This window comes from Manacus candei, unplaced genomic scaffold, assembly GCF_025592945.1.
Source record: "Manacus candei isolate 608988 ecotype Guabito, Panama unplaced genomic scaffold, ASM2559294v1 h1tg000049l, whole genome shotgun sequence".
In the NCBI taxonomy this organism is placed as follows: Eukaryota; Metazoa; Chordata; class Aves; order Passeriformes; family Pipridae; genus Manacus; species Manacus candei.
The window spans coordinates 4,623,863-4,648,494 of record NW_026138097.1 but is presented as its reverse complement, the minus strand read 5'-3'; the positions used below and the strand labels follow the sequence as shown (position 1 = coordinate 4,648,494).

Here is a 24,632-nt window from a genome sequence, read left to right as displayed (position 1 = left end):
AATTCTAGCCATCTTTACACCTGTGTTAGGCTACCCTATAGGCCTAACACACCCTTGAGGATGGATGGAACGAATTGCTTCCATCCTTTAATTTTGACATCGAAGGTTTGGTAAAGGAGATCCCCATGGTTAAAATCGGCTCTAATTACTATATAAATCTTATTGCAACAGTACTGTCATTGATAAAGGTACTGGAAGTGCTCCTTAAACTTGGAAGAATGGGGTTCCGTTGCCTTCCCTCTTGTAGGAAAGATCACACCTCAAAGGGACTCGCTGGAACTTTGGAAAGGGCTGCAGACAGGCCAGTCCCCGGGTGGCATGGAGCTTGGGGAGATTTCGGTAGATTAGTAGGACATGTGTCACCCCCCATTAATCGGGAGTTCACACCAGAACAAATGTTTGATTCTGGTGAGATGGTCCACTGTTTGGCAGAAGGGTGTTTTTCCTACAAAGATCCGAATATGCAATTCTCTGCTTTGTGCTTGGGCCTGGCTAATGCTTATCGAGCTGCCATAGACCACCTTCAAAGGGTTAAGGTCGACACAGAAACCCAAACCACACCACTTGAAACCAGTGATGTCCCTATTAGGTCCACAGAAGTTGGGGTCCAAACACAACTTGAAGTCAATGCCATTTCTACTAAGCCCACTAGAACCGGGACTCAAGCTAAGAACCGGAAGGTCACCATTGCCCCTATGAAGAAGAAGAAGACGTGGGTAAGAGAGATCAAGGAACTTACGGACCCATCTCCCCAACCAGAACGCACAGAAGAAAGAGAAGAAGAAGAAGAAGAAGAAGAAGAAGAAGAAGAAGAAGAAGAAGAAACAACAGAAGAACCTATCCAATTCACTCAAGACGTAGTGGACAAAGGAGCGGCAGCAATGGGAGAAGGAGCAACAGCAAGTGATGAAGGCGCGACTGCGAGAGAGGAAGTAGTGGTTGTGACTGAGGAAGGAGCGATTGGAAGAGAAGAAGCAGCTACCAGAGAGGAAGAAACGGCTACACGGGAAGGAGCACGTCCAAAAGAACTAGGGGCACGCCCAAAGGAATACAGAGCAGCATCAAGAGAAAAGAAAGCAACAGTACAAATGGCCGGTGGTATATTGTCACTTGATGATTTATATCCTGACTACACATTCAGTGTTACAAAAGACGCAAAGAAGGAGCCAAAGCATCCCCCTCAATTGGAGGGGGAATTATCCCTACCCCTCCAGACCCAACCTTCTCTTGGAGGTGTGAATGATTGGAGGAGGAGGCCCTTATCTCAGCACGCGAAAGATTACTCACTACCTCCACCCGCGGGGTATCGCGAACGGCGCAGGAGTCCATCCCCATGGCGTGAATGGCATAGAAGTCCATCTCCACGGCGTGAATGACGCAGAAGTCCATCTCTGCGGCGTGAACGGCGTAGGAGTCCATCCCCACGGTATGAACGGCATAGGAAACCATCTCCGCGGTATGAACAATATAGAAGCTTATCCCCACGGCATGCCCAGTCTCCACCTCCACATGAGAGATATAGGGAGGAAGTGGGAGCAGTCCCACGTAGGAGTGGAAGAGTAAAGAGAGAGGTGGAAAAGATTCTACGTGGGAGAGATGGACAAGAAATAATGCGAGAAAGTGAAATTACACAATCACTGACCACAAGAGAGCTTCGAGATTTACGGAGAGATTATATGCGCTTGCCTGGTGAAGAAGTCCTCACCTGGATGGTGCGATGCTGGGACAAGGAAGCTGATAGTCATGTAATTGAAGGTGATGAAGCACGACAGTTGGGATCCATTGCTCGAGACCCTGTGATAGAGCAAGAAATGGGGAGGGAGAAAATGGCGTCCAGTCTTTGGCTCCGAATCCTCCACGCGGTGAGAGTGAAATACCCATTTAAGGAGTCCCTGAAGAGTTCTTCAAGAAGGTGGAGGACTGCCGAAGAAGGCATCCAATACCTACGGGAATTGGCCATGCTGGAGATCATCTATTCTGATCCAGATTATTATGACATCCAAGTTCCTGAGAATGTTCCCTGCACGCAACCAATGTGGAAAAAGGTAATTCAAGGTGCCCCTAAACCATATATTTCCTGCTTGATACCCGTATATAATCCAAAGATGGAGGAACCAAGCGTGGACACTATGTATGCTTGGATAAGAACCATAGAGGAAAATATGGAAGACTCCTTCAATCCCCTGTACCGACGCACCTACAATAGGGAAAGAATGGAGAGAGATTATGAATATTCCAGATATGAGGACGACCTTAGAGACAGAGAGGACAGAAGGTATAGAGATTACCAAGAAAGGCCAATGGGAAGATCACGGCGGGACCGACAAAGACGACCTCGACCTAGACCTCAATCCTGGTCTCGATCTCGCTCACGATCCCTGTCATTCACACGTCGAAGGAAAGAGAACTCTAAGCGTTGGTCACGTAACCAACTATGGGCATACCTTCGTAGTAAAGGAGAAAACATGAAGAAGTGGGATGGTGAACCCACTTCTAAGCTTGAAGCTAGAGTGAGGGAGCTGAAGCGAAAGAAGACTGACAAGAAAGTTGTCTATGTAGTAGACGGAGATTTCTTAGAAGAGAAACTGCGATCGCCGAAACACGAGAAGATGGAGGTCCACTTCGACAACGGCAAAAAGTCTAAGAAGTCAAAGTCAAACTCTGACGACGAATGCTCTGATCAAGACCAGTAGAGGGGCCCTGCCTTCTGCCAGGAGAAGGAGAGGGACCAAGAAGATAACCGGGTTTACTGGGCTGTGTGGGTCCGATGGCCTGGCACATCGGATCCTCAGAGATACCAGGCCTTGATAGATACTGGAGCCCAGTGTACTGTAATGCCTTCGGAGTATAAGAGTACCGAGACTGTTACTATTTCTGGAGTGACAGGAGGGTCTCAAGAATTGTCAGTAGTAGAGGCGGACATGAGCTTGACGGGAGACCAATGGGAAAAGCGTCCCATTGTGACGGGGCCAGAAGCCCCCTGCATCCTTGGTATGGACTATCTAAGAAGAGGATACTTAAAGGACCCGAAGGGGTACCGGTGGGCTTTTGGTGTAGCCACGGTGATTGAAGAGGAGTCCAAGCAATTGTCTGCCCTTCCTGGCCTTTCAGAAGACCCTTCCATTGTAGGATTACTGCGAGTTAAAGATCAAGAAGTGCCAATAGCCACAACAACTGTACACAGACGACAGTATCGGATGAACCAAGATGCTGTGATCCCTATCCACAAAATGATCCGAAAATTGGAGAGCCAAGGGGTGGTCAGCAGAACCCATTCACCCTTCAACAGCCCCATCTGGCCTGTGCGTAAATCCGATGGAGAGTGGAGACTGACTGTGGACTATCGTGGCTTAAATGAAGTTACGCCACCGTTGAGTGCTGTCGTGCCAGATATGTTGGAGCTCCAATACGAGTTGGAGTCCAAGACAGCAAAGTGGTACGCCACCATCGACATAGCCAACGTGTTTTTCTCCATTCCTTTAGCGGTAGAGTGCAGGCCACAGTTTGCTTTCACCTGGAGGGGCGTTCAATACACCTGGAATCGACTGCCCCAGGGGTGGAAACACAGTCCAGCCATCTGTCATGGACTGATCCAGGTCACACTAGAGAAGGGTAAGGCTCCCGAACACATCCAGTACATTGATGACATCATTGTATGGGGGGATACAGCAGAAGAAGTTTTCAAAAAAGGACAGACGATCATCCAGATTCTCCTCGAGGCCGGTTTCGCTATCAAGAAGAGCAAAGTCAAGGGACCTGCCCGAGAGATTCAATTCCAAGGGGTGAAATGGCAAGATGGACGACATCAGATACCAACAGACATAATCAACAAGATTGTAGCAATGGCTCCCCCCACAAACAAGAAAGAAACCCAAGCTTTTCTGGGAGCAATAGGTTTCTGGAAGATGCATATCCCAGAATACAGTCAGATTGTGAGCCCTCTTTACTTTGTGACCCGTAAAAAGAACAATTTCCAGTGGGGCCCTGAGCAACAACAAGCTTTCAGGCAGATCAAGCAAGAAATTGCACATGCCATGGCTCTTGGACCAGTTAGAACGGGACCAGATGTAAAGAACGTGCTCTACTCTGCAGCTGGAGATAAAGGTCCCTCCTGGAGCCTCTGGTAAAAGGTGCCTGGCGAGACGCGAGGGCGACCACTGGGTTTCTGGAGCCGAAGCTACAGAGGTTCTGAGGCCAATTACACCCCTGTGGAAAAGGAAATCTTAGCGGCGTATGAAGGTATACGAGCAGCTTCAGAGGCAATTGGTACCGAAGCACAGCTCTTCCTGGCACCCCGATTACCTGTCTTGAGCTGGATGTTCAAAGGGAAGGTGCCCCCTACGCATCATGCCACCGATGCCACGTGGAGCAAGTGGATCGCTTTGATTACGCAACGTGTCCGAATCGGGAACTCGAATCGCCCTGGCATTTTGGAAATCATAACCAATTGGCCTGAAGGTGGGAACTTCAGTCTGGCAGAAGAAGAAGAAGAGCCAGTGAGCCGAGCCGAAGAAGCTCTGCCATTTGATCAGCTGCCAGATGAAGAAAGGCGTTATGCCCTTTTCACTGATGGTTCTTGCCGAATTGTAGGAAGGAACCGGAAGTGGAAAGCGGCCGTTTGGAATCCCACCCGACGAGTGGCAGAAGCCGCTGAGGGTCAAGGCGAGTCGAGTCAATTTGCAGAACTCAAAGCCGTCCAATTGGCCCTGGACATTGCTGAACGAGAAGGTTGGCCGAGACTCTACCTCTACACAGACTCGTGGATGATAGCCAATGCTCTATGGGGATGGTTAGACCGATGGAAGAAGATGAACTGGAGGCGTGGAGGAAAACCCATCTGGGCTGCTGACTTGTGGCAGGACATCGCTGCCAGAGCGAAGAGTCTGAATGTGAGAGTCCACCATGTAGATGCCCATGTGTCCAAGAAGCGAGTTAATGAAGAACATAATAACAACAGAGAAGCGGACCGAGCTGCACAGATAGGGGTGTCACAAGTAGACCTAGACTGGCAGCAGAAGGGAGAGCTGTTTCTGGCTCGATGGGCCCATGATGCTTGCGGTCATCAAGGCCGAGATGCCACCCACAGATGGGCACGAGACCGAGGGGTGGATTTAACCATGGATATCATTTCTGAAGTTATCCATGATTGTGAGACTTGTGCCGCTATTAAGCAGGCGAAAAGACTGAAGCCCCTGTGGTATGGTGGACGATGGGATAAGTATAAGTATGGAGAGGCATGGCAGGTTGATTATATCAAACTGCCACAGACCCGCCAAGGTAAGTGCTATGTACTTACCATGGTGGAAGCAACAACGGGATGGTTAGAGACTTTTTCAGTGCCCCACGCAACAGCCCGGAATACCATTCTGGGCCTTGAAAAGCAAGTCCTGTGGAGACACGGGACCCCAGAACGTATTGAGTCAGACAACGGGACTCATTTCAAAAATGAATTAGTCACCACTTGGGCGAGGGAACATGGTATCGAATGGGTGTACCACATTCCTTATCATGCACCAGCTGTTGGGAAGGTTGAGAGATATAACGGACTATTGAAGACCACTCTAAAGTCATTAGGTGAAGGAACTTATAAAAACTGGGACAAAAACTTAGCCAAGGCTACCTGGCTAGTTAACACCAGGGGTTCTGTCAATCGAGCTGGCCCTGCACAGGCAGAATCCCTTCACATTGTTGATGGAGATAAAGTTCCAGCAATCCATTTGAGGGGAATGCTAGGGAAAGCTGTTTGGGTTACCCCTGCCTCAGGCCAAGACAAACCCATTCGTGGGATTGTCTTTGCTCAAGGGCCAGGACATACGTGGTGGGTAATGAGGAAGGATGGAGTCATCCAGTGTGTGCCTCAAGGAAACTTAGCCTTGGGGAAAAACTAATTGTATGTCCTAAGTTGTGTTTTTACAGGAAGCCAGTCACCAGATGAGAGAGAGACCTGAACTAAGCTGATGCTGGTATCCGGTGATGAGACAGTCCAGTGATGAAACAGCCATAAATCAGAACTGTAATTGTGACTGAGGAGACCAAAGATCTGGACTGAACTGACATTGATATTGATTTTCCAACGACGAGACAACTGTGCCGAGAGACCAACAAGAACTATATATATATGCATATGTGTATACATATGCGCGGGATGTAGGCGAACGTGAGACATAGGTGTTATGTAAAGAAATAGTATGGAATAACGGGTGGAGAATGTGGTGGTTTCACTCTAGGCCTTCCTGGAGACCAACTTGTAACCAGGAAGGAACTAGAAAAGTGATCACGGAAGTTTCCATGCTATTCCTTTACGTAACTTGAGGTATAAATAAAGCCAGCGGGAGGGATCTCGCTCTCTTCCTTTCCGGCGAGGTTCGAGAACGGCGGGTCCCTGTTTTGGTCTGGTTTATCTGGAGCTGAGGCCTACAGTGACTACCGTTATCTGCCACGCGTGAGGGGAGAGCCTTGGGCTGTGTCTAGTCATCCTGCCTGTTCGAAGGGAAGTGGTGAGATTTTTGCTAGTTTACCTTCAGTTGGCTGGTTGGCTTGTTCAGTCCTTGCCCCTTTTTGTCCTTCTCCCTTCCCCTTCCCTCCCCCCACCCCCCGGCGTGTGGTATTCTCCTTTTGTGTATCTGTCTCATATGTAATATATATATATATATATATATATATATATATTTGCTATAGCTTTGGGGGACTTGGCGGGAAGCCAGCTCGAAACTTGCACACATGGTGAGTCGTTGTTTTCAGACTTAAGTCCCAAAATTTTTGTGAAATCAAAGTTCTGATTTTTACATTCTTGCATGGAAGATGCTCTTTGAAAACCCATAGCAATGTATTTGTAAAGGAAGAAACTACTTCACTAACCACAGCACGATTTATGATTTAACAGGACAAAGAGTTTAACTTTTGCTCTGTGTGGTAAAGGCTATGCACCTTGACAGATTTTAGCATTTAATGGTCATATGGTATGGCAATATATTTCATATATTCCATACAAACATTCTGTCACACTGCACATGCAGTGAGTATTACACATGGCTGGTTTATAAGGACAACCTTGCACTTAACCACAGCTGTTATCGAGTGATTCTCCACAGTGGGTTTTTCTGTGTTTGTTTTTAAACAAACACAGGGTAGAAAGGGTAGAAAGGGTTCTAAGGGTAGAAACAAGCTAATTCAGGAATCCTCTTGGGGCAGAAACTTGCATACAAATAGAGAATCTAAGAGATGTAACCCAGTTGAATACCTTTCTAATCTCTAAGAAAAATCACTTGCCCCGAAAGCATAGACTCTACAGGCCTCGATATTAATTTTTAACTTCCTGATGACAAAACAAGTTGGGATACCGAGTCACAGGTTTAGATGTTTAAAAGACGCTTTCTTTCCCTCAGTACCTCCAATGCAGCTTCCCAAAACAGACAGATGCTATTACACCTATCTTTTGACAGTAATAGAAGAGTCCTTGAAGATCCACAACAAAATGTAATCTAAACCAAGCATATAAAAAGACCTGTGTAATTAAGACTTAGTTTTTATAGCTCCCAGTTCCAGTCTTCTCTCTTAATACCAGGTAAGATAGGTATCAGACCATTGCAGTAGTGATAAAGCCTAGCAATTTTAGTACATAGGCTAGTGCTACCACTACTGATCAGTATCTCAGGCCTGTCATTGGCTCTGAAGAAAAGGTGTTTTTGTTAAAACACCTTAATTTGGTTTCTGCAAATGCATAGTAAGGCCACCACAACAGGGTCTCCAGGCAGAGCTTGGTACAGAAAGCCATATATGACCAAAATCTCTTAAATGGCTGCTGGCTACCGTAGTCTGGTTGAAATGGTTTTGTGGATGAAATGTTGCAACATATGCAGCTTGCCGGCTATTTTTATTTCAACGAGTGTTTAATAATACTGTGATCAGATTGTTAGAAATAAACTTGCACCAACACACACTTTCCTGCTGACCTGTTCCTACCGGCTTTGCAACAATTCGACTTAAGAAAAAGGTCAAAAGGAAAGTAGTATGAAAACCAGACAGACGGAAATTATTTGCAGCATTAAATATAAATCGGTATGCAATTTTATGTGAAGCAGTTTTGTGTGACTCTTATCCCACCCCTTTGTGCAGGGGATGAGGGAAGAGTACCCTAGCTGGAAATACTGGGCTTTAGATGCAAAAGTAAACACTTCCATTTTTAAGAAGTTCTCAGAGTTACATGCCAAGGATTTCACAAGTCTAACAGACACACTCCAGCAACATCTGCTGGTGCACTTCCTATGCCTCAAAACATTTTTCTAGATTTTCTTTTGTTCTTTTTTTAGATTCAGCCAGCCATTGTCTCTTCATCTGAATATTGCTCCTAGTACTTCATGACAGTGACTGCAAATATAGTTTTTGAAGATGAAGGCTAACAGACAGTTATGGGAAATTTGTGCAAAGCTTCAACATTTTTTTACTTGGAGTGGCTATACAGTAAAGAGTGTTGTGAACGAGCCTTCCCACAGAAAAAATATTCTACTTGTTACTGACAACAGCAGTGGAAAATCTTTATTAAGAGAAAAATATTTTGGCACTAGTGCTGCAATAGCACCTCTCTTTCTTTACTCCCACTTTCTTCTTGTCTTGTAGAAAAATCTTGACCATCAAAGGGTAGAGTTTGAGGTGGTTTTTCTGTTTGGGTTTTTTTCTTCCCACCCCCCCACCCCGCCCCCCCGTGGAATGTATAGTCTAACTTTTATCATTTTAACTTCATCCTGAAAAGTCCTTGGTTGGAGGCTTTTTTTTGTTTGTTTTGTTTGTGTGTGGTGTTTAGTTTTGAATTTCTTACAGATGCTGTTACAAAGGCAGAATATTACCAACCTGTATGAATCATGCTCAGAGCAAGGATCAAAGAAAAATAGGATATGAGCTTAAAATGGGCAATCTCCAAAATAAGTAAGAAAACTGATATTGCTAGGAAACATTTTGTGGATAAGACCTAGTGGGCCTGAAGTTCTGATTCGCAGATGTTCTTAAGCTCCTATGGAAAATGTAAGTGACAAAGACCATTACCAGAAGAAAAAATAATATAGGCTATGCAAAGGAGACCATCAGTATGATCCTTAAGTACTTACACAGCTGTAGGCACGTTTTCTAAGGGTATTTTTTAAATCTCATTAATGACAATAGATGGGAATGCTGTTCAAAATCAGTTAACAACTACTTAACAGTTAACAACTCTTACCTATTTACAGGGTTCAGATCCAGAATGTGCCTAAACTGAGTTATGTTTGTAGCTTTCTTCATGTACTGGAGCAAACTCTCCAGTGTTACAACGGTTCTCCTCACTCATCTTTTCTTTATCTTCCTATACATTACTCCTGTCTGCCGTAGTAGTTGTTCCCCCAGCCCCACCCCTTGTTTTGAAGCCAATTAGAAGGGTGAACTTTAAGCCAAATGCATCAAGATTTACACTGAGATTACTCTCACCCCATGGCATACCAAGTTCATCACATTCAAACTGTACACTCTAATGATGGTAGTATTTCATTTCAAATTTGCATGTTAGAGCAGGTAATTCTAACTTTAATTTACCCTTAGGAATTTTAGGTTCTCTTCAAGTGGGCTAAGCTTACAAAATTGCAGGAGTACCAGATCAAACAGCAGTCCCTGGCTTTCCTGTCAAAAATTGCGAGGTGGAAAGCATACAGGATCACATTTACTTTTTTTTTTTTTTATTTATTAGCTGAAATGAACAGAAACTGCAGCTTTTTAGAGAACTCTGAGATTTAAACCTTAACTTTAAAATAAATTTTATAACCATAGATCAAATTCTGGCATGATTAAGTTGGTCCTTCTGAGGTAAACAAATAGGCAACTCGTGTTTTCAATACAGACAATTTTCTGAAACATCATCTACCAGCTGTGAACATTAAACATTCCACTAGAGGTCTTTGCCTTGTGTATTTTTTATTTTTAAATTAGTAGAAACTTACCTTAGAGATTTCTGTCAAAACTCCTCCCCCCTCCCCCAGTTCCCACTGAGGCTGTCAATTTTACTATCTCTCTTAGCTCCAGAGAGAGCTGTGTTCAGCCAGGATGCTTATGTACCACTTGTGTACTCCTTACTAATTACAGTGGCTTCTTTTGTATCTCTTATGCTCCAGTAAGTCTTTATTCATCCTTCCCTTTCATGTCTTTGTTGCTGTTATGCACATAACTTCCATAATGCACATAGCTTCCATCTTTCACTATCTAAGCTCTGCACTGAAATATAAATGCATACCTTGTACAGCTCTGTTAATTAGAGTACGTTTTACTAATCTAGTGGAACTTGCTATTTACTGTGTGCACCTTTTGTCTAGAGAAGAGGAGCTGACCTCCCAGGCCACAGATGGGCTACATTTCTTTTTTCAGTCTCCTCCTTCCCAGAACAGGACACTCTGCACCACTCATGTCTGGGTCAACATCCACCCATTTCTGAAGGGGTACTAAAAAGATTTCTCTACTGTAACTACAACAATTCATGCAGTCTCCCTTGGATATCCTCCCAGATGACTTTCACAAACAAGGTGACAGTCAACTGAAATTTTATAGCAAGAGCATGGGTCCCTACCTAACTCAGCCTTGCTTGACCAACTCGTAATCTCTCTTCCTTGGAGTTCACTGCAGCTGTGAGCTATTAATCTGCTCTAGGGACAAAACAAACCATGCTCTTTGATCCTATAGCCTGCATGTCCTGATTTAAACTCGGAGGTAATCAGCAGTTAGAAAAATAGTATGGTTTTCTGGTTTGTATTCTGCTGTTCCTTGACAAGTCTGAACCACACATACAAGAGATTCATCATTGTAAATCTTTTAACTATTAACTGAAGCAATTATTTTAAAGCTGTCTTAAAATAGTCCCACAGAAGGCAATATGATTTGCTGGATCATTGCTCAAAAAAACATGTAAGCGTACATACAAACACCACGCAGAAAGAAAAGAGTGATATGACGAAAACCCCTTTTAATTTGATGACAATCTTTTCATCCTCTCAAAGATGTCCCACACTGCAAGATTAACGTGATTAGATGGGTATGCCTGTGGCCATCATTAATGATCTTATGGTTATTTAACCAATGTCTATTGCCATAATTAACTATAAGATGGTTTCATTCTGTTGAATTTACAGGGGGTTCATATGTATAATATGTATTATAAAATCAATAGATTGACAGATCTCATAATACACCCATGTAAGTGCCTAGTAATACAGGATCTTATTTCATAAGGATCACTCCATGGAAACCAGAGTAACACAAACGCCTCTTCCTCACTACATGCTTTGCCATTTAGAGCCAAGTGTAACGCCACTGGCCCAAGCATGATACAAATTCCTTTGGCATTCCTAGCTTTCTAATTTGTCTGCCTGTAAAAAGAGACATGCTTTGCACATTATTAAGATGCCCATATGTTATCACTGAACTTAGCACTTATTGAAAAACAGAGTATATAAAACCACCTGCAATATAATTATATAAGATTAAATATGCATATATTTACACACATGGTATGCCCAAACAATTTGTCGGCTCCAAGCGAATCTTAATGTAAAAATGTATTTTGACTTGCCAGAAACAACAAATATTTGATTAAATACAGAGGTCTCTTTGTATTGGGTAACTCCAGCTAACCCAAAATGAGACTTTAAGTGGATCACTACCCAACCACAAGCACAGTCACAAATGAGTAGGTGAATTTCAGAGGAAAATACCAAACCTCTTAGAGAAAAACAGCTCCAATTGTCTCTTCAAATCCTGACCTATGATCTTTAAGCATCTGGAAGCTCTTGATTATACACAGATATTGTAATTTGATGAGAAAATATAGTTTCTACTAGCACTTCATGCTCAATGAAACAGTTCAGGACTTATTTACTGTAAGCCAATTAACAATTGCATGAAATCATATGTTAACACAACTTACAACCCAGAAGTTATTATACAGATGTATAATAACTTATCATAGTAAAGAAGGTGAATTGTATTCTTTGTTACACTCAGCTTGCCCATAATAGCATGGTAAGCATTTCTCTGCTAGCAATATAGCTAACAGCACATGCCAACATAATTTAACACCTCTTGGGCTAACATTTATACGTGGTTCAAAGTATGAAAGTTTCATATATATACATACATATACATGATTTCAAAGGAAGAAAGCAAAGCTCTTATGTAGTCAAACCATCAAGGAAAAAAGGCTTTCAGGAAAACACAAAAAAATTAGAAACTAAAATTCTATAAGAACTCTTACTGGGATCATTCCAACATATATTTCCACAGCCAAGACAGTCATAGACGAGTTAGATTAACAAAAAGATACTCAGTTCATTCAAAGAACCATTAACTGCTTTAAGTTCAAAATTTAGTTTATGGAATACTTTGTATTGCATGTAAAGCCTCATTAGCAGCACCTAAACTAGGTCACTTAATAGTCAATTGGAGGTGAGAAGAATTTCATCAAAAGACATCTGTACAGTGCTTCAAGTTTTCATACTTATTTCACTCATCACATCAATGCTCTAAGAGCTACGAAATAATACTATATTATTTAAAACTACACACATTTCCCAGATCTGGTCTCTAGTTTTTTTAATTGCCAGAAAAGTACTTTCTAGAGATTCAAAGAACCTAAGAAGATCTCTGTTCTACACTAACAATCATTTGATCACAACACAACCACAAAAAAAAGCAAGGGAAAATAAAGTAAAATAGAAAATTTTGAATATCTATTTTACATATATAAAATAAATAAAAAATAAAATCAAAATACTTCTGTAACATTGCAGGCCTTTCACTAACTATATAAATATGTGCCATTAGTATGTATTATCTGCTTGGCCTTGAATTAAACTGAACTGTACTTCAGGGAAGATCAAACCAGAGTTCAAATCCATTCAAGTTTGAGTAGGGCTGAAGAGATATGGGGAGTCATGTGGTCCACGGTTTACTGCAAAATGTGCAGGTATGGTAGAAATCAATCAACAGCTGTTTGTCCTTACTTCATAATGAGAATCTGCATCAAAGACATTGTCCAGCGACAAACATGCTTACCAGGCACAGAAACAGCCACGAGCTTCCCCTTCTTCAAATCTGTCTTTGCTTTATGCCACTGTTTTTGCTGAAAAACTGTAACTGAGTACGCTTTACTGAGGTGGACTGAAGTACACAAGGACAAAGGGACATCATCATTCAAGGGTACCCTTCATTCAATCGTTCATTGTTCACAGTAAGCTTTTAGAAACCGCATTTAGACCTTGCTACCAGAAAAGGACACATTTTGCAAGACAGGGCTAAAAAACACATCCCAAAAATGTCTGCCACATACTAACGAAAGCTTGTCTAACCAACACAACACCTAGTTATAGCTTTTTTTTTCCTTACAAGTCAATGATTCATTGCTAGATAAACAGCAAATACTACATACTGACCAATCTGGAGTTCTCCCCTCCCTCAATTCTCTCACATGTAAATTTCCTTTAACTGATAAGACACAGACTGAAAGGAAACTGCAGCCTGTACAAAGAGCTGTTATTTTCTGTTAAAAAACTGTTAAAAAGCAAGATTTTTCTCATTAATAGACAAACTTTATTTCTTCTTAACTAAAGGCTTTTTTTCTCCCCTCCCTGCCCCCCTTTCCTGAAATGCCGATTTGCACACTTTCATTCAGCAACATCAGGGGAAATTTACCAAAAGCACCAGTATTTGACTCCAAAACAGCTAGTTTATTTTTCTTCATATTAACAGACTTTCACGGTACTAGCGTACATTTCAACTACTGCAGTGCTGGCAAAGAAAGAGGTAACTTTCAGTTCCAGCTTTTCCAGAACTCTTCTTTATGAAGTCCATGCTGTAAGTTAAAATACAAATGGGTTCTTATTAAATTGAAACTACTTGGAATCATCACTTCACTGTGCAACTCCTGTTTGCTCCCATCTCGCAGATAAGCATCAAACAATCAACAACCAAAATGTAACAAGAGCAAAGAACATCGGGTCTGCCTGGTGCTTACATCAACAAAAGGGGCTATGTGATAGTATCAAGGGGCTCCTTCTGAAAATTGCATCCAGAAACCTAGAGAAAATTATCCCGGACTGACTTAGATATAGACACAGACGTACCACAGACATGAATGTATCTGAATGGGGAGTGTGTGTGAAGGACCAGGGTTGGAGGAAAGTGGTTGAGACACCATTCCCCAAGGCATTTAAAAGACACATAAATGTGGCAGTTAGGGACATGGTTTAGTGGTGTACTTGGAAGTGATGGGTTAGTGGTTGGACTCAATGATCTTAAAGTCTTCTCCACCCTAAATGATTCCATGATTCAAAGCACTGATTCTCTTCTGGTACAGTGCTTTTTACACTGAACCGGATCAAGAAGTTCTTAAGGCAGTTCCTTCACTAAGCAGGCTTCCTTCCATAAATACTATTTCTGCTAAACTGAAAACAAGTAAATCCTAAGAACCAACCTTCAGAAGGACAGACAGAAGAAATATGTTAAAGAAATACATACATAACTACCACTCCTATGATGATAACTATAATGCTGAATACATAGCTGTTCATCTGTAAAGTCTGCACCATAGCGCAGGTAATGGCCACATTCCGTCCACATCCAAATCTTTCACCTCCCTCTCAAACCCTCGGAGGGACCCTAAGGTGTCTGAAGAATATGGGAGGGAAAAGGTGGGAGAAGGAGATCCAACCAGAACTGGAAGTTGGTGCAAACATCTCTCAGTGAAATATCCACTACATTTTACATGAAGAGACAATAGCATTTGCATTCTAGGAAGTAAACTATACATACAGCAAGTAAAGAAACTGTTTCATTAACATGGAATAACTGGAGTTGAATATTAACCAGGCAGAACTAGCACAGGGGATCAAAAGCCCTATCCCTGAACAACATGCAGAAAGTACCTGTTGAGCTTTCCCAACATTTAATTTCATCACAGGCATCCCATGGAGAAGTAGGCTCAATTCTACACAGTAAGGGAGAAGACTGAGAGAAAACAGTAGTAAGGATCAGGAAGCAATGCTAGGGGCAGAAAGTCTCTAGTCTGTATATCCAGATCTTTATTCTTTTTGCGAGTGATCAGACTGAAGGACTAAGGATTAGACAGAGCATAATACAACTGGAAAAATTAAATAAATACACAGCTGCTCTTGTGATTTTTTGCAAATTAATGTAGATAAAACATGCCTCAGGGAAAGAGGGTCACACACTTCCTCATTTGGAGACTGAATTCCAGAGGCATCTGTCACCCACCGTGTACACATCACTCACATGCTCCTCACAGAGCCTCCACAGGCACTGCCTTATTCTGGAACCTGTCTGAATAGCACAGTACTAAAAGCATGGATTATACAAGCCTAATTAGCTACTACAGCAACCTATTGCCTGACAAAAGCAGAGAACATTATCATACAAAAGGAAGGAAATAAACCAAGGTAATACATGCTTAGTCCAGGGGGAATTCCAGAAACATGGATTCCTAGAAATTTTAACATCAATATAGAACTAATTTCCTTTACACAACAAGAAAGCAAACACCACATCACACATTACTCACCTCTGCAAGAAATTCCTTGGCTGTCAATTACTTGTTTGCAGATTCCACAGATTCTGGATTTTTTAAAAGACTTGTTTTTGAAGGTATGAGACCTTGAAGTTGTTTCCTGAGGCTGGAAGCAAGAAGAATAACATCAGACCATCACTCAGCTTTTGAGTTATACTTTTAAGTGAAATATAAATAATTCTAAAATAAATATAACAGTAGTACATATATAGTATGTATATAAATATACATTTATAATAAATGTATAAATATAGCAGTAGTAATATTTAGTAGTACATCTAATATAATTTGTCATATTATATTTAGTAGTATATTTAGTGCTTGCACTCTATCGCTCATCCTTGCTCTTGTTCAACAACATGAGCTTTTTACTTTCAAGAGTAGGAAACAACAGAATGTGAGGAACCTCTTGCATATCAGGACACAGACAATTCATTTTTATTGTCATTTCAGAACTCACTCTATGACTTACCTTTAAAGAGGAAATATGGAACAGAGTCTACGACATGACCCAACAGTCTTCCAACCTAAGGTCTTATCTACATAAAAACTAGCACTGGTTCAGGTTAAACTAGTTAAAAATACCCTAAGTAATGCTCTATCACAGTAGCAAATTTAACTCATCTGGTGCAGAAGGTAGATTGGGATGTCTTAATAATGTCTTGGTCAATAAATGGAAAGCATCCATATAAGCTGACTTTGGCACACATCACTAATTTTAAAATCTCTTCTTTCCTGCATAAGAAATATACACTAGCTTAAACTAACATTATTTCCACAGTGTCACAGCAGCTGAAATATCATGTTAAAATACAATGCAATAAAGAAATTTCTAACTGGGGATGGAACTCAAAAAGTCAGTATCATATATGCAATGGTTTCTATAAATTTGGAAACATTTAGGTAACATTTAGATAACAAAACAGAGGAGTCTACCAAAAGCCTATGACAGCCATTATCTCCTCTGGAAGGCATGTAACAACATTCATTTTCACTGACAGATTTTTTGAAAATATCAGTTACCTATTCAAAAACAAAAATACATTTCACCAGACCATGAAAATCTCCAAATGTCTCTTCATATTCTTCATTTTCATTTCACATTTGCACCTTACTTTTTTTACAGTCAGTACTGCAAACAGGCCTGCATTTAACACTAACACCTGTGCTGAGCTTTAGCAGCGCAAGTATCTAGAAGCAGAAAGCTGTCCCTCCACAGCCAAGCCAGACCACCGCAGCACCCAACTTCCATCCATACACCTGATGAGAGTTTCCCAGTGTATGGGCAACACACAAGGTAACGTGGCAATGAGGTATCATGGGATTTCTTTGTGGCTTTAAGCAACTCAACATGCAGCTCTAGGCAAAATGTCTCCAAACATAACTACAACACAGTGCCACAATAGGCACAAGAACAGCCATAAAAATGAATGTCACCTTCTAAGTACTACCTCCACATGGGCCTACCCAAAACGCCAAAGAAGCCCTGAGGAACACAAATGGCAGTAATTGACCACACTGAGCAGGCTAGTGGCTCAGAGGCCATCCCCAGTGGGGATGCACAGTCAGCCTGATCTTAAGAATAGCTTCAGGAAGTATCACTGGTCTTACCCACAGTGTAAAACCAAGATAATTCACATACTTCCATAAACACTATGGTAGAAATTACAGGGCCTGAAGGAATAAGCCTTAGTCTAGACTCTCAGGATCTTTCCACTAGTGAAGTGTATTAATCAGCAGAAATTAGTAAAAGAAATAATCTAATAGTCCACATCCTTGAAAGGCTCAAGCAGGGGATAAAACACTTGAGAAATAAAACTGAATTGTAATTACAGTGCTTCATTAGACACTTTAATCACTCGCTGTAGAAATCAAAATCACAAATTTCCCTGTATCTCCAACTGCTGGCATTTGCAATATGTTACTTCAGATTAAATTGAAAGATGTTGTAAGACATATGATTTATATTAAAAAAAAAGAACAGCCGAACTCCAGAATTACATATGCACATACTTGATGGCAAACAGATCAACTTTATTAGTTTTGAAAAATCTCTGTCATGATTGAGGGGTTTGCTTTGAAAATACAGAAGTTTTTGAAGAGACAGAGGTCTAGGAAGGAAGGAAAAGTATCATTACATCCAGGTAACTTCACTAATCCAACACAAGGAGGTTCTGTGCCATACACGGTTCAGCCATTGTGCCCAAAGAGCTGAGAGTCCCTCATGTCCACAGCCTCTTCTATGTAAAAAAAAAAAAAAAAAAATCAGCAATGCCATCATCTCCACTAGTTGCTGCAGTTTCTATGCTTTGTAGATTTACGAAAAACAATTCTCATTTTATTTTATCCTCTCTTCTTCCCTACAGAGTCTAACTTCTTGGACATATCTGCAACTCCTTGAAAATGAGTTTTGCAGAGCTTGCACTTTTGAAGAAATTAATGGATAAACTTCACTAAACGTTTATTCTGTAGTTAGGCCTGCTTCTCCTTATTTCCTACCTCTCAAACACTTCTTTGTGAACTCTGATGCTTAAACTGTTCCAAAGAAAGACAACTGTCATGAGAACTCACTGTTTAGAATACTGGACTTTTGTGTAAGTAGGTCTTAATATCAGTTGATCAACTCATCAATCTGTCCATTTAATTTGTAATGTAAACATCAAATGTAATTTTCCTCCATGGTATTTAGGAAATATTCTGCAATTGAGCCTCTGCATCTGCATTAAAATACATGCATTTTTTGTTCCCTTTTGTTCATTTTAGGTACATTCCACTATGTGGAACGTATGGGGGCAGGGGGAGAAAATAAAAGCAACCACAGCAGGCAGCAAGCAATGCTACTTTAGTGAGGCTCAAGACTGGAATCTAAAGTGCATATAACTGTTGGGAGCAAAAACTGGAAGAAAACAGTGCAGAATCACAGGCTACAGACTCAGTTTTTGCCCAAGAAAAAGGCTATAATTATTTCTGGTCTCAACTGATAGTGTTATGAAAATTACGCTGGAAACATTTTGCCATGCTATGCTCTCTGTGGTACACAGAAATCTAATGAAGCTGAAGTTTCTCCTGGACTTGCATCAATATAACACTGCAGAATGCCTGGAGACTTACAAGGGCATCCCTGGCTATGATGAATTTCAAATACTACTTATCGTTGATCATTTTCATTAGGTGGCAACAGGCAAACAGATGCAAAATTCACAGCAACTCTGTCAAAGACTTTTGAGACACATAACACTTGGAGAAGGGAAAAGCAGTTTACACAAAAAGCATTCTCCAGATTTAAATTAAGTCAATACAGATTAAAGCAGACAAGATGCACAACTTTGGTTTTGGCAATACTGATACAGCAATTCCTCCGTGACAGAGATTTAACACTGATTCATTACACCTATGGAACAGGCATTCACAATGTGGTTCCCAAATACCAGATCACATCATAGCACTTAATTATCTAATGAATAACAGACCCAAGCAATATTTGTTTATTTTAACTCCGCTCTTCTGACTTGCAAACTGCGATAACAGTTCATTCTTTAAAGAGGTAGTCAGAGGGCTTAGATCTTTTACCAAATAATCAAGGAAATACTTTAAAATCGAACCTTTCCAATTGATCTTCAAGAAAAGTATGTAACTATATTCACACACATATATGCTCCATTAAAAACAAACCGAACCAAGAAAAAGGCACTTAGATGATTATTTATTACTTCTACAGAACTGGTTTCCTACAAAGTCATCCAGCCAGTGACTAAGTAATCTTTTTGAGAAAATACAAAACTGCACCAAAATTATTAGACTTTAAAAAGTAAATCATTAATTCCAGGTGTTATTCTAAGTTAAGGGGAAAAAAAAGCCAAAACCTGTTTATACATTATTCCTCCATCTCCAAAACTTGTTTGTACATTATTTCTCCATCTCCAAAACTTCTAACAATCCATATCATATTCCAGCTAAAAGAAAATTATAAACATACGTACAAAGCCCTATGTCAAGACTCTACTCCTGCTAAATTTTACACAGCCTCTTACTACAGCAGCAGAATCACATAAAGCAAAAATATCTTTTGTTCATTTCCCATTTGTGGTCATACAAATATGATCCCTTTTCCCTATCTTCTCTCTAACTTACCAACCAATACTGCAATTTCCTAGGATTCTCTTTGTATATTCCTCTACTCTCCAAGGTAGCTTTAAATCCACTGGATGATATAATGCTTATGACTATTATTTTAAATACATGAAGGGAGGGGCCAGCAGTGTAATTAGTAGAACAGGTATTTCACCACCTCTTATAGGCTAGGGAAATGCCTACAGGTGATGTACAAAAGAAAAATCAAATAAGGGCAGGCTCCCAGCGGCCACCACACCGGAGAAGGGGAGTAGAGGGGAGGATCTTCGGAGTGCACAGAGGTTTGCCAGTCCAATTTGGGGGAGGCTGAGGGGAGGGGAAGGAGCGGAGGGAAGGGGGAGAAGGGGGAGGAGGAAGGGGGAGGGTCTAGCAGGCTGCCCCGGACGAGGGGAGAAGAGAGGAGGATCTTTGGAGCGCACAGAGGTTTGCCAGTCCAATTTGGGGATGGGGGAGGGGGTCTGACGGGCCGTGAGGTCTCAGTGGGGAGGAAGCCTCTGTATCCCTATGAGGTTGTGAGCTATGCTGGTGACGGTACATGCCATCGGCAGGGTCTCCCATGCCAGACAGGTCAAAACCAAAGGGTTCACATATATAATATGCACATGGGCAGGATGGGCTCACTAGCCCTCTGGCAACCATCCTAGGAGAAGGACAACTCTAATTCCCAAACCCAGGTAGATGGTGCTTGCTTAGCCCTGTAAAGCCATCCATCTAAAAGAAGGTCACTCTAATTAAACCTACGCCCTGAGGACCTCGCTCGGCCCCAGCAGATGAACCTTGGGATTAAAGGGTGGGTTCAGTTCCGCGCATACTGCATCTCACCTAAAAAATCCATTGTGCAGGCTTGAAGGCTTTACACATTCACAAAGCCCTGTAGCAAAAGGCGAGGGTCAAAACGGCAGGTGAAAAGTGCACTGGAAGCCGCAGACCCAACTCTGCATGCAGGTGGTTCAGGATATTGGTCATTTGAGACTGACCAGAGATGACAGTCTCTTGGGGCAGCACCCTGAACAACCAAGCAGCCTTTTCAAGGACAGCACTGCTTGTTCCACTCAGAGAGGGGACTAGAAAAGGTGGCCTAAACAAAGCTCATCTCCACTTTCACCCGGTTGGTTAACTGCAGGCCAACGGGCATCTTCTTCCAATACGGTCGCACAAAGATCAAAAGACAAAGGCACGCACCTGCCTCCAAAGGTGTACCTAAATTAACTCTAGCATGTTGGAACATCAGAACCACGCTCGATTCTACAGATAGTGGTCGTCCTGAGCGTCGTTCTGCCCTAATTGCCCATGAACTGGCTCGTCTTAACATCCATCGACATTGCTGCTCTCAGTGAAGTTCACCTTCATGAGGAAGGCAGCCTCAGAGAACATGGCGCCAGTTACACACTCTTTTGGTCAGGTAAACCTAGAACCGAAAGGCATCTCTCGGGAGAAAGCTTCATGATCAAAAACTCCATTGTTCCTAACCTCGAAAATCTGCTGACAGGTCACTCTGACTGCATTATCTCCCTACGCCTTCCACTACACAACAAGCAACATGTTGTCCTCTTCAGTATATATACCCCAATTCTCCAAGCTGACCCTGCTGAAAAAGATAAATTTTACACTGACCTGCGCTGCCTTACCCAAAAGGTGCCTGCAAATGATAAGATCATTATCCTTGGTGATTTCAGCGCCAGAGTAGGTAAGAACTCTGAAGCCTGGAAAGGAGTATTAGGCAAGCATGGTGTTGGAAACTGCAATGATAATGGTCGCCTTCTGCTAGAATTCTGTGCGGAGCAACAACTCACCATCACTAATACTAGCTTTCAACAGAAAAATAGTCTGAAGACAACCTGGACGAATCCCAGATCTAAGCACTGGTATCTCATTGATTATGTCTTGGTGCAACGGAGGGATGTCCGCGATGTTTATCACACCCGTGTGATGCCCAGTGCAGAATGCCAAACAGACCATCGGCTTGTGCGCTGCAAACTCAACTTCAATATTAAGTTCAAACCAAAAAGGGGCAGTATCCCAAGGAGGAGACTCCAAGTTAACAATCTCCAATCAGCCACAGTGAGAGACAGATTCCAGGCAAACCTTCAAACTAGGCTCGAAAACCATTCCATAGATTCTACAGATTCCTCTCCTGAAACACTTTGGCACCATATTAAAAATAGCATCCTGCAGTCCTCTGAAGAAACCTTAGGGTTCTCCTTCAAGAAGAACAAGGACTGGTTTGATGAAAACAATCAAGAGATCCAGGATTTGTTGAGGAAGAAGAGAACTGCTCACAAAGCACATCTTGCTCAGCCTTCCTGTCACATAAGAAAAAACAGCCTTTCGTCTTCCATGCAGCAAGCTCCAACAGAAACTCCGTGACATCCAGAACAAGTGGTGGATCAATCTAGCTGAGAAAACTCAATTATGCGCAGATACAGGTGATCACAGAGGATTCTATGAGGCCTTGAAAATAGCATATGGGCCTACATACCAGGTCCAAAGCCCCCTACTCAGCACAGATGGTCAAACACTTCTGACAGATAAAACCTCCATTCTGAATTGTTGGTCTGAACACTTTCAGACTCTCTTCAGTACTAGCCGTGTAGTTCAAGACTCAACAATTCAGTCCATCACACAACAGCCAGTGAAGAATGATTTGGATATTGCCCCACTTTGGGAGAAACCCTTAAGGCCATACAGCAGGTGAAAACTGGCAAGGCAGCTGGGGTTGATGGAATTCCACCTGAAATCTGGAAACATGGGGGTCTTGCACTCCATGCTAAATTTCATGAGTTTGTGGTGCGCTGTTGGGAACTAGGCGAACTCCCATCAGATCTTCGTGATGCAGTCATCATCACTTTGTACAGGAAAAAAGGAGATAAATCAGGCTGTTCAAATTACCATGGTATTACTCTGCTCTCCATTGTTGGTAAAATCCTGGCAAGAATACTTTTGAACAGACTAATACCTGCTATAGCAGAAGGAATTCTACCTGAAAGCCAATGTGGTTTCAGAGCCAACAGGAGTACCACAGACATGGTGTTTGTTCTCAGACAACTGCAAGAGAAGTGTAGGGAACAGAACAAAGGTCTCTATGTAACCTTTGCCAACCTCACCAAGGCTTTCGATACTGTGAGTAGGAAAGGTCTGTGCAGATTTTGGAATGTTTAGGTTGTCCCCCCAAGTTCCTTAAAATGATCATCTCACTTCATGAGGATCAGCACGGCCAGGTCAGATATGGTGATGCACTTTCTGAGCCCTTTCTAATTACCAATGGTGTGAAACAAGGCTGCGTTCTTGCACCAACTCTATTCACAATCTTTCTCAGCATGATGCTCCAAAGGGCCACGGTAGACCTCGATGATCAGGACGGTATCTACATTTGATACCGTACTGATGGAAGTCTATTCAACCTAAGGCGACTGAAGGCCCACACTAAGACCTTAAATCATCTTGTCCGGGAGCTGCTTTATGCTGATGATGCCACCCTTGTCACCCACACAGAAGCAGCTCTGCAGCACTTCACATCCTGCTTTGCAGATGCTGCTGAGCTCTTTAGTCTGGAAGCCACCTTAAAGAAGAGAGAAGTTCCCTATCAATCTGTACCTCAGGAAGTCTTCCATCATCCCCATATCACTATTGGCCAATCAGAGCTCAAATCAGTCCAGCAGTTTAATTACCTACGTAGCCTCATCTCCTCAGACGGTAAGATTGACGGAGAGATAGACAACAGGTTAGCAAAGGCATACAGTGCTTTGGGAAAACTCCATTGTCCTAGTTAGAACAGCTGGGATCAGTTCATCACTATATGGGTGCAACCCAAAACTGTGTATTCTATAGCCTTCCATGCCATTTCCCAGAAACTGTTGTTAGTAGACTATTTGCACCCTCTGCCCAGAGCAGCCTGACTCATCAGGCTATAAGCTAGGTGTTAAGAGGCCTGCAAGATAGGAGGGTGTTTTTGTCCTCACGCCCATTGAGGAACCTCCTGCCCTGAGGGAGGTACTGGGCATTCCTGCCTGAACTGGAGGATATATAATCTTGGAGTCTTGGGACTTTTTTAACACTCGTGGGATCCACAGGAAGACTGCAGACCACCGCTCTCAATCAGACTGAGACCACCACCCTCGACCGGACTGCAATCACCACTTTTGACCAGACTGCAACAGCACTCTCACCAACAGGTTTTCCCCCTCTCCCTTTACTTTGGACTCAGGGGGCCCAACAAACACCACTCTGTTCATGCCCCAGGGTGCTGGGTTATACATTTGGGTTTTGTGGGTTAAAACCAATTGTTTGTCTGTATAATCGTACTTATTGTATTATTTTATTAAATTGTTATTCTGACTTATAATCTCTCTTTTGGGTTGAGTTCATTTTCCCCTGCTGGTTTACCTTTAAACCAGCACATCCATAAAAGAGTATGGCATAATAAACACTTAAAGAAAAATACCAAGATCAATATTTACGAAGCCATTGTGCCGTCTACTCTTTTGTATGGTTCCGAATCATGGGTCATCTACCGCCACCACCTGCGTCTCCTAGAACACTTCCATCAATGCTGCCTCTGTACAACCCGAAACATCCACTGGTCAGATTATGTCACTAACGTGTCTGTTCTAGAACAAGCAGCAATCACAAGTATTGAGGCCATGTTGCTGAGAACACAGCTGCATTGGGCAGGACACGTCTCAAGGATGAAGGACCACCACCTCCGTAAGATCCTGCTCTATGGTGAACTTGCCACTGGCTGCAAGAGAAAAGATACAAGGACTCCCTGAAACAACATCTCAGCCTCGGCCATATTGATCACCATAACTGGTCTACTCTGGCCTCCAATCGGGAGGCCTGGAGACACACTATGTGTAACGCTGCTGATGCTTTTGAGAAAGCATGCAGGATCACTCTCGAGGAGAAAAGACAG

General features: G+C 42.3%; 1 protein-coding gene across 37 annotated transcripts in view; it reads right to left on the bottom strand.

The window, feature by feature from the left end:
• TNS3 (tensin 3) overlaps nt 1–24,632 on the bottom strand; it is a 225,684-nt gene that overhangs the window by 151,037 nt on the left and 50,015 nt on the right. For 26 of the 37 annotated variants that reach the window (XR_007906517.1, XM_051798814.1, XM_051798818.1 and 23 more), the window contains one exon: nt 15,584–15,695. Coding sequence is in view for 20 of the 37 variants with exons in the window: in XM_051798814.1 (XP_051654774.1) it covers nt 15,584–15,695 (112 nt within the window). In the remaining 17 variants the exon portion in view is untranslated. Of the gene's footprint in view, nt 1–14,930; nt 15,013–15,583; nt 15,696–17,727; nt 17,830–24,632 lie in introns of those variants that run through there. The other 11 variants (XM_051798829.1, XM_051798834.1, XM_051798827.1 and 8 more) reach the window with 4 other exon arrangements.